The sequence below is a fragment of the Amphibalanus amphitrite genome, unplaced genomic scaffold (assembly GCF_019059575.1).
Source record: "Amphibalanus amphitrite isolate SeventyFive unplaced genomic scaffold, NRLGWU_Aamphi_draft 000151F_arrow, whole genome shotgun sequence".
NCBI classification, from domain to species: Eukaryota; Metazoa; Arthropoda; class Thecostraca; order Balanomorpha; family Balanidae; genus Amphibalanus; species Amphibalanus amphitrite.
In genome coordinates this window covers 114595-130341 of record NW_024881646.1, presented here as the reverse complement: position 1 = coordinate 130341, position 15747 = coordinate 114595, and the positions used below count along the sequence as shown (strand labels likewise).

The window sequence follows — 15747 nt, the reverse complement described above, 5'->3', positions numbered from 1 at the left end:
AGCCCCCGAGTGAAGAGTTACGTGTGTATTCACTGAGGACTCATTTCTTTGGCATATTAGTGGCTTTTGGTTTGCAGAGAATTACACTGAGTAGTCGCACGATTCGTGGACCGTGTTCAATGGCCCTTTTCGGTTAACGCCTACCGTAGGGCCTGGCGCCTACCTGTGGTTACCTATCTAAGAATCCGCAGCAGCTTATCATGTAGTGAGTGCATTCTTCCAGGAAACAGTTACAACCACAGCGTTTGAGTCAGTCTTCTGAGCCAGCTAGAGCTTTTGAGCGCATCTTACCTACATACATTTCTCTCTTATCTCTCTTACCTATGCACAGGCGATATTGCTGTTCTCTGCAGATCTCTGTGGATCTCTTGAAAAGAGCTCGATTTTGTTTCAACTTAATTGTTCACTCGGTATTTATGTCAACAATTCTACCCGTACAGCTTCATTTGAGATGTGCTCAAAGTGGCCCGCACAGTCCAAGCATTTTACGCACGGCACCGCGAACTATAGCATGCGCTTCGTGTCCCCGCCAACAGATGTCACTGGTGACGAGCGCCTGATTTCACACTGTGCCGCAATGCTCGCGGACTGGGCTGCAGTCAGCGACCGAGACGGCGAATGTTCGCAGATGGTCGCGGAGCTGCGAAAGTGACGTGCGGCCGGTCGGGCAGCAAATAGTAGAACTAACGGTGACCGATGGGGGAGGGGTAACGTGATTAATTACGAGCTGTGGCTGATGCTTGACTGAGCCTTCAGCCGTGCGGTTCTGACTGCGGATTGGAGCGTTCCAACATTTCCAAGACCTCTCTCCCTCCCCCTTCCTCCCTTCTTCCCCCCTCTCTCTCTCTCTCTCTCCCTTTCTCTCTGTCTGTCTGTCTGTCTGTCTGTCTGTCTTTCTCTCTCTCTCTCTCTCTCTCTCTCTCTCTCTCTCTCTCTCTCTCTCTCTCTCTCTCTCTCTCTCTCTCTCTCTCTCTCTCTCTCTCTCTCTCTCTCTCTCTCTCTCTCTCTCTCTCTCTCTCTCTCTCTCTCTCTCTCTCTCTCTCTCTCTCTCTCTCTCTCTCTCTCTCTCTCTCTCTCTCTCTCTCTCTCTCTCTCTCTCTCTCTCTCTCTCTCTCTCTCTCTCTCTCTCTCTCTCTCCAAACAACATTCTCGCCCCAATAACCGCTGCGCCGGCTATTAGACAGAGGGCAGACACAGCTCAGCGCTACACTCCGTGCTTCTGACAGAGGCCGGTTTATGAGTCGGACCCGGCGCACGGTGGCGGGCGGGACGGATTGGCGCTCGTCGGGGTCGGGCCGTCGGTCCGGGCCGAGCACCAGTGCCGACTGTCGGCGGCTCCGAGCGGTGTCCAGGGTGGCCACCAGTCGCGCTCGTGCTCTCCGCCGCCGCCGCCGGCGCTCGGGACGCGCAGTGAGACGCCGGTGCTCGTCGGAGCGGCCTGTCGGACTGACGGATTCTCGCCCCGGTGCGGTGGGTCGGCGACATGTGCTGAAATGACATGAGCTGACATCGGAGGTCAAACGTTTCCATTTCTCACCTTTTGATTGCTTCAAGAGCAGTATGCCTTTACCACGGGTGGAGAATGTTTGAAAAAGTTACCCCGGCCGGCGACCGAAAGTCAGAAAGACGATGATGCTCAAATATTTGTCAACGGTTATCAACAAACCCCTATTCTGTGGCATAGAATAATGGATGTCTGCCGTTTGTACGTTTTTAGGGAAAACTGCTGCACGCAGGTGCGGAAGATTTCGTAATTGTAACAACAATTTTGCAACATGCCTTAAAATTTCGGACGCATGTCACCTAGTGCTAGGTCAGGTCATCAGGTCAAATTTGCTGGATGATCGTGCTAAAAATGCCATCATGCCCTTTGCAAAGCTTATTCCGTGGAAGTTGCAACCTTCCCACACAAAACAACATGTCAAATTTGACCGTTTTGATCCTCTTATTGATTTGAGCTCGCACCTGAAATATTATTCGCGACCGAGCCTTAAACGAGTAATCGAATGTTTTGTTTGCAGTGTTTAAGCTCCGTTATGTTCATGAACTGTGAGAAAAGTTGTCGGAGAACGCTAAAATCAGAGAAATTTGGCTTTTGATGATCTATGGTGATTTTATTATTGAGCTTGCCTAAAACATGACCAGATTTCTCTGATCACGTTTGTCGCTCTTTCAAACATCGTTCCGCTTCTCGCCTCGTAGCCCAGTAGCCGAGTGAGAAGGAGCGTGAAAAGCCCACCTCTCTACTCAACGTGTTACGATAGGGCCACCATCCTGGCGCGGGTTAAGTTGGGGGAGCCTTGAGCCCCAGCAGCTCGTCCTTCCATCTCACTGATATTACTCTCGTCCTGTCTTGTGATGTTATTACAGTGCCATCTTACGACAACGGCCCTTAAATATGACTTACTTCTGTTTGATGAAACATGTCGGGCTCCGCGATGAAAAGACTTAAAAACATAGAAGCTCCAAAATGAAAATAAAGTAAATTTTCAAGAACTTTTCAATGTAGATAAAAATAATGAGAGACGCTTTTATAGATGGCAGTTTTTTCGTATGGAGACAGCTTTTAGGATTTACAAAAGTGGAAAAAGTTACCCCGGCCGCGCCGGGGTCGGCTGAAAGTTACCCCGGCCACGGCCGGGGTGGCCGGGGCAGGTTCTCCACCCATGGCCTTTACCATTTCCTGTCCTTCCCAGACATACAATTCGATGGACCTGCCACTTCATTATTTAATTGTACAACTTTCCTTTTTTCGCTGGCTAATATTTGGATCGTTCCCGCATCTATTCCAAGTGAACCCCGTAACATAACCGTTCCCCTCCTAATGTGACCGGTGTTGTCCCGCCCTGTTTAGTTCTGCTCACCTTCCTCGGGTGGTGTGTGCTGCATTCCCTGTGCCCCGGCCACCCCCTGGCCATGGTGTGGCCGCTCCGCCCCTTCCTGCTCCTGCTGCCGATCCTGCTGTCTGCGCTGCTGACCTCGCGGCCGGCCGGGGCCAACTCGGACGCCTCTCGGCTCTACGACGACCTGCTGTCCAACTACAACAAGTTGGTGCGGCCGGTGGTCAACAACACCGACAAGCTGCAGGTCTTCATCAAACTCAAACTGTCCCAGCTCATCGACGTGGTGAGTGACCTCTCGCTGTAAAATTTTAACAGGGAGAGGGCGGCCATGTGACGCGGCTGGTGGGTGCGGGAAATGAAATGATTTTGATACTTGTGATAGTCGTCCGATCCTTTATTGATGAGGCCATATTTATTTGTCTGTCGTTATTCATATTTTGTTTACAGCAATGCTCTGAAGACCTGATTGGCTTGCTTAGTGTCCAGTATACCTAAAGCATGTACGCTGTGCGCAGTCTCCAGTAGGCCCGCAAGCATTTTTTCACGTCAACTCAGGGGTTTCTTTAAATACACTGTGTGCAGTGCAACTGCTCTCCGGAAAACTAGACCTTTTGTTCATAAGCACAAGCCAAACCTAAACTAAAACGGTTAGTCTTGTTCGAATTTCGTAGCCCCCTTTCAAGCAGGTGGATGGATTCAACGTAAAGTTTATGGTTTGTTTTTAGAGGCCAATAGATTCTTGATAAGATCGTTGTAAGAATCATTATTCATTATATCTAGCAGTCAGTGGTTAAGGTGCCCAGAAGTTAGCCAGCCTGCTTTATGCGTCAACATTTTCTGTAATCTGTTTTAGTCATTATGTTATATCGTGACCGTCCACTGCATGTCTACTCTTTTGTGTACGGATCACACCATGGCCCATCTATCCTAATCTCTCATCGATGTTATTGTCCACATTTGTTTCTGTCTCTGCCTCCCCGGGCCTATGTGATGGTTCTCCTTCCTTGTAGGTAGGTACTTACTATACGTACAGCTTCTGCCGGTATTCGTCTCATCAAATATGCATTTGCCTGCCTGTTTTTGCATGAATGCGTTCAAAGGATTAAAGCGGTACCTACTAAAAAGGCCAACGTTAGGTGTATAGCATACCTAAGTATCTAGGTACATGTGAAAAAAGCTAAGCCGAACAAATGGAGATGACAATGATATAATCTTATTTTAAGTGTTATAAAAAAAATGATGCATTTTACTTAATTGGTGCTTAGTCGTGGCCATAACTATTGTCGGGTATGTAGCATGGCGCATTAGTAAAGTGGTCTTGGCATGGCGTGCATTTGTGACAAGGCCGAGCTGGCTGGTCGCTCCGGCTCGTAATGTGCCGCCCTGATACCGAGCTTCGTTCGCCTGCCATTGGCGGTGCCATTACTGCGGCGGTAGTGGTCACGAAACGTGAGCGCAACTGCGGCTTTTGGAGGAGCTGCCGACGCAGGTAGGCAAGCACCAAGATACCTATAAGAAACAGGTAGATCCGATGTTTGAAAGTAAAGCCCCAGTCACAAATTTGACGCACCTGTGACATTTCCTGACACCCACGTGACTATTGTATTAACTTTTGTGTTTTGCGATGTTTTGACCTTATTTAAAGTACTGAAAGCTCAAAATGTATGATTAATGTTGTTTAAAGCAGCATTTTAATAATTATGTTTGTAAATTATCGATAAGCTGCTTATAGCAGGTCACGTGATTGCTACCAGATTATGTGCTCAGAAAGCATCTTTTCAACTTCAATTTTGAACAATTTTTACCTGCTTTGAGGCCAAATGATGGACGGTTTGAGGCACACGATGAAATGCTGAATCTATTAATGCCAAAATTTGTTCGTTTTTTGCATTTTTAGACTAGTATACCCTGGCTCAAACTTTGACCAATTTGTGTGTAAACCCTATGGTGAAGGGAAAACTTCACGCCCAGCAGGCGTCATTACAGTGCTACCAAATCGTGTTTGGTGGGGGTCGGCAAGCACCACGAAGAACATTGCTCGTCAGTTTCTTCTGCATACTCGTTATCGTACCTATAGCCTATAGGTTTGGTAGCCTCGAGTTTGTCATTTATCGGTCTATCTTGGACTTGGAAATTTAAATCCAGCCTTGCTTGAATTTTTACCCTTTCTGGAGGTGTGGTTCTTTCATGAGGAAATAACGGTGTCTTCCCAAAGAGTGACTGACTGTGAGTTGGCGGACATCTCTCGGTCGTGCGAGCTCGATTAGACCTGTGACGGATCACACCGGCCGGCACGCACCGCCGCGCCGGGGCGGTGATGGTGTGGCGCGGACGGTGCTCTCCGCTGCCGGCTGACCGCTGTAAGGACAGCACACCATCGCTTACTCACCGCTGATGTGCTCGGCCCGGTACCGGGACATACTCAGCTCGGCGGATCCCTTTGTCAGCGGCCCGACCCCGAGCCATTACACCGCCGTGCGGCCGGCCAGCCCGTCACTAACCGGGTGCATGTAAGTAAGGCGACGGAACAGCGAGGGACAGGACAGCAAAGGAGGTGGGGAGATAGCGATGGGGAGAGTAGTCAGCTGCCGGACATTGGTCACGTGACCACATTTTCCGTGTGACCTTGAGTTGGCACCAGATTTTGTCGACAGACGTGGCGCAGCTTATTTTACTGCATTATTTTAGATACTAAATATTTAGACGTGTGGTGGTAAATGATACCGTGCAAATAATATTGAATCATCGGTGACATAGTTACCATTGATACTTGAATAGCATCAATAAAATGCAATTATTACTCTTCCATTGATTTTATTGTGTTTGCAGGCATAGGTAGAAACTGAAAAGCTGAGCCTGCAGCTTACAGTTGTTCTATACAGTAGCGGCGGAACACCTTCAATTAAGAGGGGGGGGGGGCACTGCCGACTTTCGGTCCGATTCTTTCCATGCAACGCCCATAGGGCTAATGTTAAAATGTCAAAATTATAGGGGGCACGGTGCCCCGGTGCCCTCCCCGTTCCGCCGCCTATGGTTCTATAACTCTTAATGCATAAATCAATGCTACTGAGGGCTGCAAATTTGTTTTTTACTTATCTTTAATAAGTGATGCCCTACCTTCATCTACCATTATCTGTAAGAATCTTGCATCAATCATCACCAGACTTCTTAGTTTTTTTTTTACATACCTACGCCCCAGCCGCGAGAGTGGGCGGGTACGACTCCCTCGCCTTAAAGGAAATAGTTCACTTTTTAACATGGGTTTTGAACTGGAATAGCAGTTCCGTAGCTTGGGCTGAGACGAGCATAAATCAGGAGCTTTTACAGCCCAACGATCACCCTAGGCAAAGATATTCTATTTCTCGTCCCGATTGCGTTGAGGATGTGTGCCTTGCATAAATTTCCATCCAGTATGAAAAGAGCATGGGTCCCGAAAATTCTTCAGAAACTAAAGAAATTATCTACGAGAACTCTAGAGAAATTCTCGTACTGATCAATTAGGACATTCAGGGGAACATTATCAGATCGAGCAGATCGCCCAAATGCCGGTGGCTGCGATAATTTCTCTGTTTCTGAAGAATTTTCGGGACCCATGCTCTTTTCATACTGGATCGCGTGTGCCTTACAGAAACTGAAAAGTTCTTCCTATATCAAAATATAGAAAAAAAATCTTTTGTTATAAAAAGGTTTTATTTTCTTTGCTGATTATTTTGAACATAAAAAATAATAAATCGTTGCAAAAAAAATAATTTCATGAAAGTGAACTATTTCCTTTAAAGGGACTATCCCACCTTTAACATGGGGTTTAAGGTGGGAAATCTGCACAACCGCACGTGCAGATTTGGTCACGTGACCAAGCGCATTTGCCGCCACTGTATTTATATACACTGTGGGGAGAGTGAAGGGTAAAGTGTGTGTGAAAGAGGGAGAGAGAGAGGGGGAGAGGGCAAAAGTGGGATAAATAGAGAAGAATACACCGACCGTGGCTTGTCGATGTGCTGACATGCCCAACTGGAAAAAGAATTGCGCAGGGGATACAGGGTTGTATACGACTCAGAGTTGAATCATGAATCGACTCAAGAATCAGTCGTTTTTCTTCGAGTCATGAGTTGAGTCGAATCAAATAATTTGAAAGCTTAATGAATCATGAGTCGAGTCGATTCACATATGTATAGGCCACTTGAGTCAGAGTTTGAGTCGATTCAAGGTAACGCGAGTCACATTTTGAATCGATTCAATGAACTTGTCACAGTCTGCTCCAGCTACCAGGGAAGATAAACTTATTTTTAAAGTCATGAAACTGCTAGTGAAGTAGTGAGCACCTTTTATGTTTAGGCTGGCATCCGCTACCTATTATATTCAACTTTGGCCAAGTCAGCATTGCAATTGCCTCAGCCTGTATTTATACCTATAGGTAATCACTACATCTGTGGACTGTTACTGAAATACTCACATTGGGTTGGCTTTGTGAGTGCTAGTAAGGGAACTAACAAGTATAAGATAGCTACCAGTTTACAATTGAAATAAAACCTTAAATAATTGTCTATCAAAGTTGTCTAGAAAGACCATCAATAACCCTCACATTTTTCTTTTCCGATGGTTCACAATTGCTAATACGTGGTCGCGCATGACGTCGCAAATAACTATTCGTAAACAAGATGAAAAATGAAGTTTTTATTTAATTCAAGCTGATAAATGAATAGGAACAGATTTAAAACGATATGAGAACTTGATCTTTTTAGCCAGAAAATTATAAAATGATAAAAGTTAAGAAAAAATATAACATGATTTGGTTTCAAATTAAAATTGTATGACGTCATTAACGTGGACAAATGTTTCTCGAGCTTGCATAGATAAGAGTAATATTTGTAAGTTATTAGCAATTTCTGTCGACAATCATATTTGCTGCCATATCCCAAACGTAAAGGAAAAGCAAAAAATCGTAGCGGCGCTACCATAGCTAAAAAAAACGCTACCATAACGCAAATCAACTGGAAAGTGACGTTTTATTTAACTTTGTTATTTATAATTAACGCAAACGTCCATTTTTAGGCTTGGCCGCGGAAACACATATCTCTTCAGCATTGCGCGCCACACAGGAATGCGGCTGATTCACGTGCTTTTGTGAGCGAGGTGCTTCCCTCCGGGAGAAATTCGCCGTCCCCATATGCTTAACACGGAGCCGAGCGGCGGCTGACAGGTGGCCGGCTCTCGGGAGATCGGCAGCCGACACTCGAAAAATCGACAAGCCGCCGCTGAATGCGCGTGCGAAGATGAGCGGGGTGCCGCCGTTCCGGAGAGACGGCTGGAAAATTCCACCGGCCGGCCCGGCGGCAGTGTGTTGGGCGGCGGGCGGCGGGGCGGGGTTTCCCCGTCCAGCGGCCGGCAGCGCTGAGCCGAGTCGTTCCCACGGTCTGGCGGCCAGCTGGGTGGGGGCGGGGTGGGGAGTGGGGCGGCCGATTGCCAGCCGCTTCTCCACGGGTAGGTGCTGCCACCTGCGCAGTAGTTCCACTGGCGGCCGCCAGGCCCGTGTGCGGGCCGTGCGCGGTAGTTCCGCCAGCGGCCGCCAGAGGTCACGCGCGTCGTGTCTAACCTGACGAAGCTACAAAAAGTTAGATAACTTTGATAAGAGGGACGGTAAAGCCACAATTCCAACGCTGAATGTTGGGCAAAAGCAAAGGGATCCAACACAGCCATCTGTATTTACTGTATTTACCCTTTTCTGTCAGCGATAAGCCCCAGCAATCGCACCGCTGTAAAACTCGCAAGCTGTTCACCGTGCAGGGTATTGCATTATAACCACCCACCGGCTCTCTCTACGTATGTGTAATCGCTTAATAGGTAGGACGCTAAAACAAGTTAGAAATGATAGGTAGGTGAAACAAAATACAAATTGGGAACAAGTATAATTCAAATTACAAATAATTCATTGGAACAAATCAAAATTATCTGAGACCAAGGCAAATTCGCAAAGTCTTTGATCGACTAAAGACGTCTGATTTAAACGTCGGAAAGGAACAAGTTCTTTGCGGTATTTAGGCAAGTAAATACCAAGTACTTTGGCAGGTTTTCAGTACATTAGCAAGTTTTCAGTACATTACCAAGTAGCAGGTGATACAGCAAGCTGGCAGGTACTTTGGCAGGTTCAACAAGTTTTTCGTGAATATCTAAGCTTCTAGACGTCCGATTAACACGGGACGAACACCAATCGATCCCAAATTTTCTCCCTCATACTTTGATTGCCAAAGCGACGCGGAGCGAGCCAAGATATCTTGTTTAGTTATTCATTTGAGTAGGATTGCGGCTTTTTTGAAACGCTGAGTTTTTGCAGCGAGCTTTTTCTCTTAGGGCTTGCGAGATAGCTGCGTGCACACATATCTCTTCAACATTGCGCGCCTCACAGGAATGCGGCTGATTCACGTGACAAACTCGGTGGCGGTCCCTCCGTTGCGGAGATTCGCCGCCGACCGCCCGACGACGGGAAAAACTGCCGAGTCTGCCGGCAGCTGCTGCCACCTGGACCGCAGTTGGGGCGGCCGGACCGGTGGCTGCTGCCACCTAGCGGTACAACCGCAGTCTAGCGCATACAAGACCGCAGCGTACACTTATCAAAGCATACATGGAAGTCGTAACATACAACGTTCAAAACATACAAAAAACAGACCAGGTAGTCGAAACATACAAAAGTGCAGTACCAAGTACATTTGCGAGTACCAAGCACTTTCGCAAGTACCAAGCAAGTACAAAGTACTTTTACAAGTACCAATCAAGTACCAAGTACTTATGCAAATACCAAGCAAGTAGCAAGTACTTTGGCAAATACCGAGTGCTTATGAAAATACCAAACAAGTACCAAGTACTTTGGCAAGTACCGATACTTTGGCAAGTACCAAGCAAGTACCAAGTACTTTTGCAAGTTCAGCAAGTTTTTCGCCAATATCGAAGCTTCTAGACGTCCGATCGTCACCGGGAAAACACCATTCGATCCCAAATTTTCTCCCGAATCTTTTTATGGCCAAAGCGACGCGGAGCGAGCCAAGATATCTTGTTTAAATATCCATTTGAGTAGGATTTCGGGTTTTTTGAAACGCTCAGTTTTTGCAGCGAGCTTTTCCTGTTAGGGCTTGCGAGATACCCGCGGAAACACATATCTCTTCAGCATTGCGCGCCACACAGGAATGCGGCTGATTCACGTGCTTTAGTGAGCGAGGTGCTTCCCTCCGGGAGAAATTCGCCGTCCCCATATGCTTAACACAGAGCCGAGCGGCGGCTGACAGGTGGCCGGCTCTCGGAAGATCGGCAGCCGACACTCGAAAAATCGACAAGCCGCCGCTGAATGCGCGTGCGAAGATGAACGGGGTACCGCCGTTCCGGAGAGACGGCTGGAAAATTCCACCGGCCGGCCCGGCGGCAGTGTGTCGGGCGGCGGGCGGCGGGGCGGGGTTTCCCCGTCCAGCGGCCGGCAGCGCTCAGCCGAGTCGTTCCCACGGTCTGGCGGCCAGCTGGGTGGGGGCGGGGTGGGGAGTGGGGCGGCCGATGTCCAGCCGCTTCTCCACGGGCAGGTGCTGCCACCTGCGCAGTAGTTCCACTGGCGGCCGCCAGGCCCGTGTGCGGGCCGTGCGCGGTAGTTCCGCCAGCGGCCGACAGAGGTCGCGCGCGTCGTGTCTAACCTGACGAAGCTACAAAAAGTTAGATAACTTTAATAAGAGGGACGGTAAAGCCACAATTCCAACGCTGAATGTTGGGCAAAAGCAAAGGGATCCAACACAGCCATCTGTATTTACTGTATTTACCCTTTTCAGTCAGCGATAAGCCCCAGCAATCGCACCGCTGCAAAACTCGCAAGCTGTTCACCGTGCAGGGTATTGCATTATAACCACCCACCGGCTCCCTCAGCGTATGTGTAATCGCTTAATAGGTAGGACGCGAAAAGCAAGTGAGAAATGATATCTCGGAAAAGTGAGATACGGCCAGAAATGAGTGTGGGTCCCTCCGTTCTGAAGATTCTGATCGACGCCGATTGAAATAATTCGCCGTGCATATCTCGGCTTATTGACGACCGATTGACACGGGATAAACACCGATCGATACCAAATGGCTCTGTGGGGGGGGGGGGGAGTAGAGTGGCAAGTTTTCCTACCCGACGAACCCGGAATTATCCCGAGGGGGTAGTTGTGGGAGTAGAGTCGGGGGAACGGGGGGGGCGAGTGCAAGTACCAAGTACTTTCGCAAGTACCAAGCAAGTACCAAGTACTTTTACAAGTACCAAGCAAGTACCAAGTACTTATGGAAATACCAAGCAAGTACCAAGTACTTTGGCAAATACCGAGTACTTATGCAAATACCAAGCAAGTACCAAGTACTTTGGCAAGTACCGAGTACTAGCAAGTTTTTCGCCAATATCGAAGCTTCTAGACGTCCGATCGTCACCGGAAAAACACCATTCGATCCCAAATTTTCTCCCGAATCTTTTTATGGCCAAAGCGACGCGGAGCGAGCCAAGATATCTTGTTTAAATATCCATTTGACTAGGATTTGGGGTTTTTTGAAGCGCTGAGTTTTTGCAGCGAGCTTTTTCTCTTAGGGCCTGCGAGATACCCGCGGAAACACATATCTCTTCAGCATTGCGCGCCACACAGGAATGCGGCTGATTCACGTGCTTTTGTGAGCGAGGTGCTTCCCTCCGGGAGAAATTCGCCGTCCCCATATGCTTAACACGGAGCCGAGCGGCGGCTGACAGGTGGCCGGCTCTCGGGAGATCGGCAGCCGACACTCGAAAAATCGACAAGCCGCCGCTGAATGCGCGTGCGAAGATGAGCGGGGTGCCGCCGTTCCGGAGAGACGGCTGGAAAATTCCACCGGCCGGCCCGGCGGCAGTGTGTTGGGCGGCGGGCGGCGGGGCGGGGTTTCCCCGTCCAGCGGCCGGCAGCGCTGAGCCGAGTCGTTCCCACGGTCTGGCGGCCAGCTGGGTGGGGGCGGGGTGGGGAGTGGGGCGGCCGATTGCCAGCCGCTTCTCCACGGGTAGGTGCTGCCACCTGCGCAGTAGTTCCACTGGCGGCCGCCAGGCCCGTGTGCGGGCCGTGCGCGGTAGTTCCGCCAGCGGCCGCCAGAGGTCACGCGCGTCGTGTCTAACCTGACGAAGCTACAAAAAGTTAGAAAACTTTGATAAGAGGGACGGTAAAGCCACAATTCCAACGCTGAATGTTGGGCAAAAGCAAAGGGATCCAACACAGCCATCTGTATTTACTGTATTTACCCTTTTCTGTCAGCGATAAGCCCCAGCAATCGCACCGCTGTAAAACTCGCAAGCTGTTCACCGTGCAGGGTATTGCATTATAACCACCCACCGGCTCTCTCTACGTATGTGTAATCGCTTAATAGGTAGGACGCTAAAACAAGTTAGAAATGATAGGTAGGTGAAACAAAATACAAATTGGGAACAAGTATAATTCAAATTACAAATAATTCATTGGAACAAATCAAAATTATCTGAGATCAAGGCAAATTCGCAAAGTCTTTGATCGACTAAAGACGTCTGATTTAAACGTCGGAAAGGAACAAGTTCTTTGCGGTATTTAGGCAAGTAAATACCAAGTACTTTGGCAGGTTTTCAGTACATTAGCAAGTTTTCAGTACATTACCAAGTAGCAGGTGATACAGCAAGCTGGCAGGTACTTTGGCAGGTTCAACAAGTTTTTCGTGAATATCTAAGCTTCTAGACGTCCGATTAACACGGGACGAACACCAATCGATCCCAAATTTTCTCCCTCATACTTTGATTGCCAAAGCGACGCGGAGCGAGCCAAGATATCTTGTTTAAATATCCATTTGAGTAGGATTGCGGGTTTTTTGAAACGCTGAGTTTTTGCAGCGAGCTTTTTCTCTTAGGGCTTGCGAGATATCTGCGTGCACACATATCTCTTCAACATTGCGCGCCTCACAGGAATGCGGCTGAATCACGTGCGATTGTGAGTGAGGTACCCTCAGTTTCAAGATTCGGCTGTAGAATACGTAGTTTTAAATACGTAGTTTGACGTAGATCTCGGAAAAGTGAGATACCCCATATGCTTAACACAGAGCCGAGCGGCGGCTGACAGGTGGCCGCCGGCCGGCTCTCGGGAGATCGGCAGCCGACACTCGAAAAATCGACAACCCGCCGCTGAATGCGCGTGCGGCAGTGCTGAGCCGAGTCTTTCCCACGGTCTGGCGGCCAGCTGGGTGGGGGCGGGGTGGGGAGTGGGGCGGCCGATTGCCAGCCGCTTCTCCACGGGCAGGTGCTGCCACCTGCGCAGTAGTTCCACTGGCGGCCGCCAGGCCCGTGCGGCAAGCGGGCCGTGCGCGGTAGTTCCGCCAGCGGCCGCCAGATGGATACCGCCGCGCGCGTCGTGTCTAACCTGACGAAGCTACACAAAGTTAGATAACTTTAATAAGAGGGACGGTAAAGCCACAATTCCAACGCTGAATGTTGGGCAAAAGGAAAGGGATCCAACACAGCCATCTGTATTTACTGTATTTACCCTTTTCAGTCAGCGATAAGCCCCAGCAATCGCACCGCTGCAAAACTCGCAAGCTGTTCACCGTGCAGGGTATTGCAATATAAGCACCGACCGGCTGTTTTATCGCAAGTGTAATCGCTTAATAGGTAGGACGCCAAAAGCAAGTGAGACATGATAGGTAGGTGAAACAAAATACGAATTGAAATTAAACATACCTCAAATTGCAAACAAATCATTGATAACAAATTAAAACGAACTGAGACCAAGGAAAATCCGGGAAGTCTTAGGTTGTCTAGAGTCGTCTGATTTAAACGTCGGAAAGGAAAACTATTTTAGAACAAGTTCTTTGCGGTATTTAGGCAAGTAAATACCTTTGGCAGGTTTTCAGTACATTAGCAAGTTTTCAGTACATTACCAAGTAGCAGGTGATACAGCAAGCTGGCAGGTACTTTGGCAAGTTCAACAAGTTTTTCGTGAATATCTAAGCTTCTAGACGTCCGATTAACACGGGACGAACACCAATCGATCCCAAATTTTCTCCCTCATACTTTGATTGCCAAAGCGACGCGGAGCGAGCCAAGATATCTTGTTTAAATATCCATTTGAGTAGGATTTCGGGTTTTTTGAAACGCTCAGTTTTTGCAGCGAGCTTTTCCTGTTAGGGCTTGCGAGATACCCGCGGAAACACATATCTCTTCAGCATTGCGCGCCACACAGGAATGCGGCTGATTCACGTGCTTTAGTGAGCGAGGTGCTTCCCTCCGGGAGAAATTCGCCGTCCCCATATGCTTAACACAGAGCCGAGCGGCGGCTGACAGGTGGCCGGCTCTCGGAAGATCGGCAGCCGACACTCGAAAAATCGACAAGCCGCCGCTGAATGCGCGTGCGAAGATGAACGGGGTACCGCCGTTCCGGAGAGACGGCTGGAAAATTCCACCGGCCGGCCCGGCGGCAGTGTGTCGGGCGGCGGGCGGCGGGGCGGGGTTTCCCCGTCCAGCGGCCGGCAGCGCTCAGCCGAGTCGTTCCCACGGTCTGGCGGCCAGCTGGGTGGGGGCGGGGTGGGGAGTGGGGCGGCCGATGTCCAGCCGCTTCTCCACGGGCAGGTGCTGCCACCTGCGCAGTAGTTCCACTGGCGGCCGCCAGGCCCGTGTGCGGGCCGTGCGCGGTAGTTCCGCCAGCGGCCGACAGAGGTCGCGCGCGTCGTGTCTAACCTGACGAAGCTACAAAAAGTTAGATAACTTTAATAAGAGGGACGGTAAAGCCACAATTCCAACGCTGAATGTTGGGCAAAAGCAAAGGGATCCAACACAGCCATCTGTATTTACTGTATTTACCCTTTTCAGTCAGCGATAAGCCCCAGCAATCGCACCGCTGCAAAACTCGCAAGCTGTTCACCGTGCAGGGTATTGCATTATAACCACCCACCGGCTCCCTCAGCGTATGTGTAATCGCTTAATAGGTAGGACGCGAAAAGCAAGTGAGAAATGATATCTCGGAAAAGTGAGATACGGCCAGAAATGAGTGTGGGTCCCTCCGTTCTGAAGATTCTGATCGACGCCGATTGAAATAATTCGCCGTGCATATCTCGGCTTATTGACGACCGATTGACACGGGATAAACACCGATCGATACCAAATGGCTCTGTGGGGGGGGGGGGGGAGTAGAGTGGCAAGTTTTCCTACCCGACGAACCCGGAATTATCCCGAGGGGGTAGTTGTGGGAGTAGAGTCGGGGGAACGGGGGGGGCGAGTGCAAGTACCAAGTACTTTCGCAAGTACCAAGCAAGTACCAAGTACTTTTACAAGTACCAAGCAAGTACCAAGTACTTATGGAAATACCAAGCAAGTACCAAGTACTTTGGCAAATACCGAGTACTTATGCAAATACCAAGCAAGTACCAAGTACTTTGGCAAGTACCGAGTACTAGCAAGTTTTTCGCCAATATCGAAGCTTCTAGACGTCCGATCGTCACCGGAAAAACACCATTCGATCCCAAATTTTCTCCCGAATCTTTTTATGGCCAAAGCGACGCGGAGCGAGCCAAGATATCTTGTTTAAATATCCATTTGAGTAGGATTGCGGGTTTTTTGAAACGCTGAGTTTTTGCAGCGAGCTTTTTCTCTTAGGGCTTGCGAGATATCTGCGTGCACACATATCTCTTCAACATTGCGCGCCTCACAGGAATGCGGCTGAATCACGTGCGATTGTGAGTGAGGTACCCTCAGTTTCAAGATTCGGCTGTAGAATACGTAGTTTTAAATACGTAGTTTGACGTAGATCTCGGAAAAGTGAGATACCCCATATGCTTAACACAGAGCCGAGCGGCGGCTGACAGGTGGCCGCCGGCCGGCTCTCGGGAGATCGGCAGCCGACACTCGAAAAATCGACAACCCGCCGCTGAATGCGCG

General features: G+C 49.2%; 1 protein-coding gene across 1 annotated transcript in view; it reads left to right on the top strand.

The window, feature by feature from the left end:
• The first annotated feature begins 2685 nt into the window (after nt 1-2685).
• The window catches only part of LOC122382943 (acetylcholine receptor subunit alpha-like), a 31701-nt gene continuing 18639 nt past the window's right edge, over nt 2686-15747 (top strand). The window contains exon 1 of the mRNA XM_043368914.1: nt 2686-3126. Coding sequence (XP_043224849.1) covers nt 2917-3126 — 210 coding nt within the window. The 5' untranslated portion in view covers nt 2686-2916. The remainder of the gene's footprint in view (nt 3127-15747) is intronic.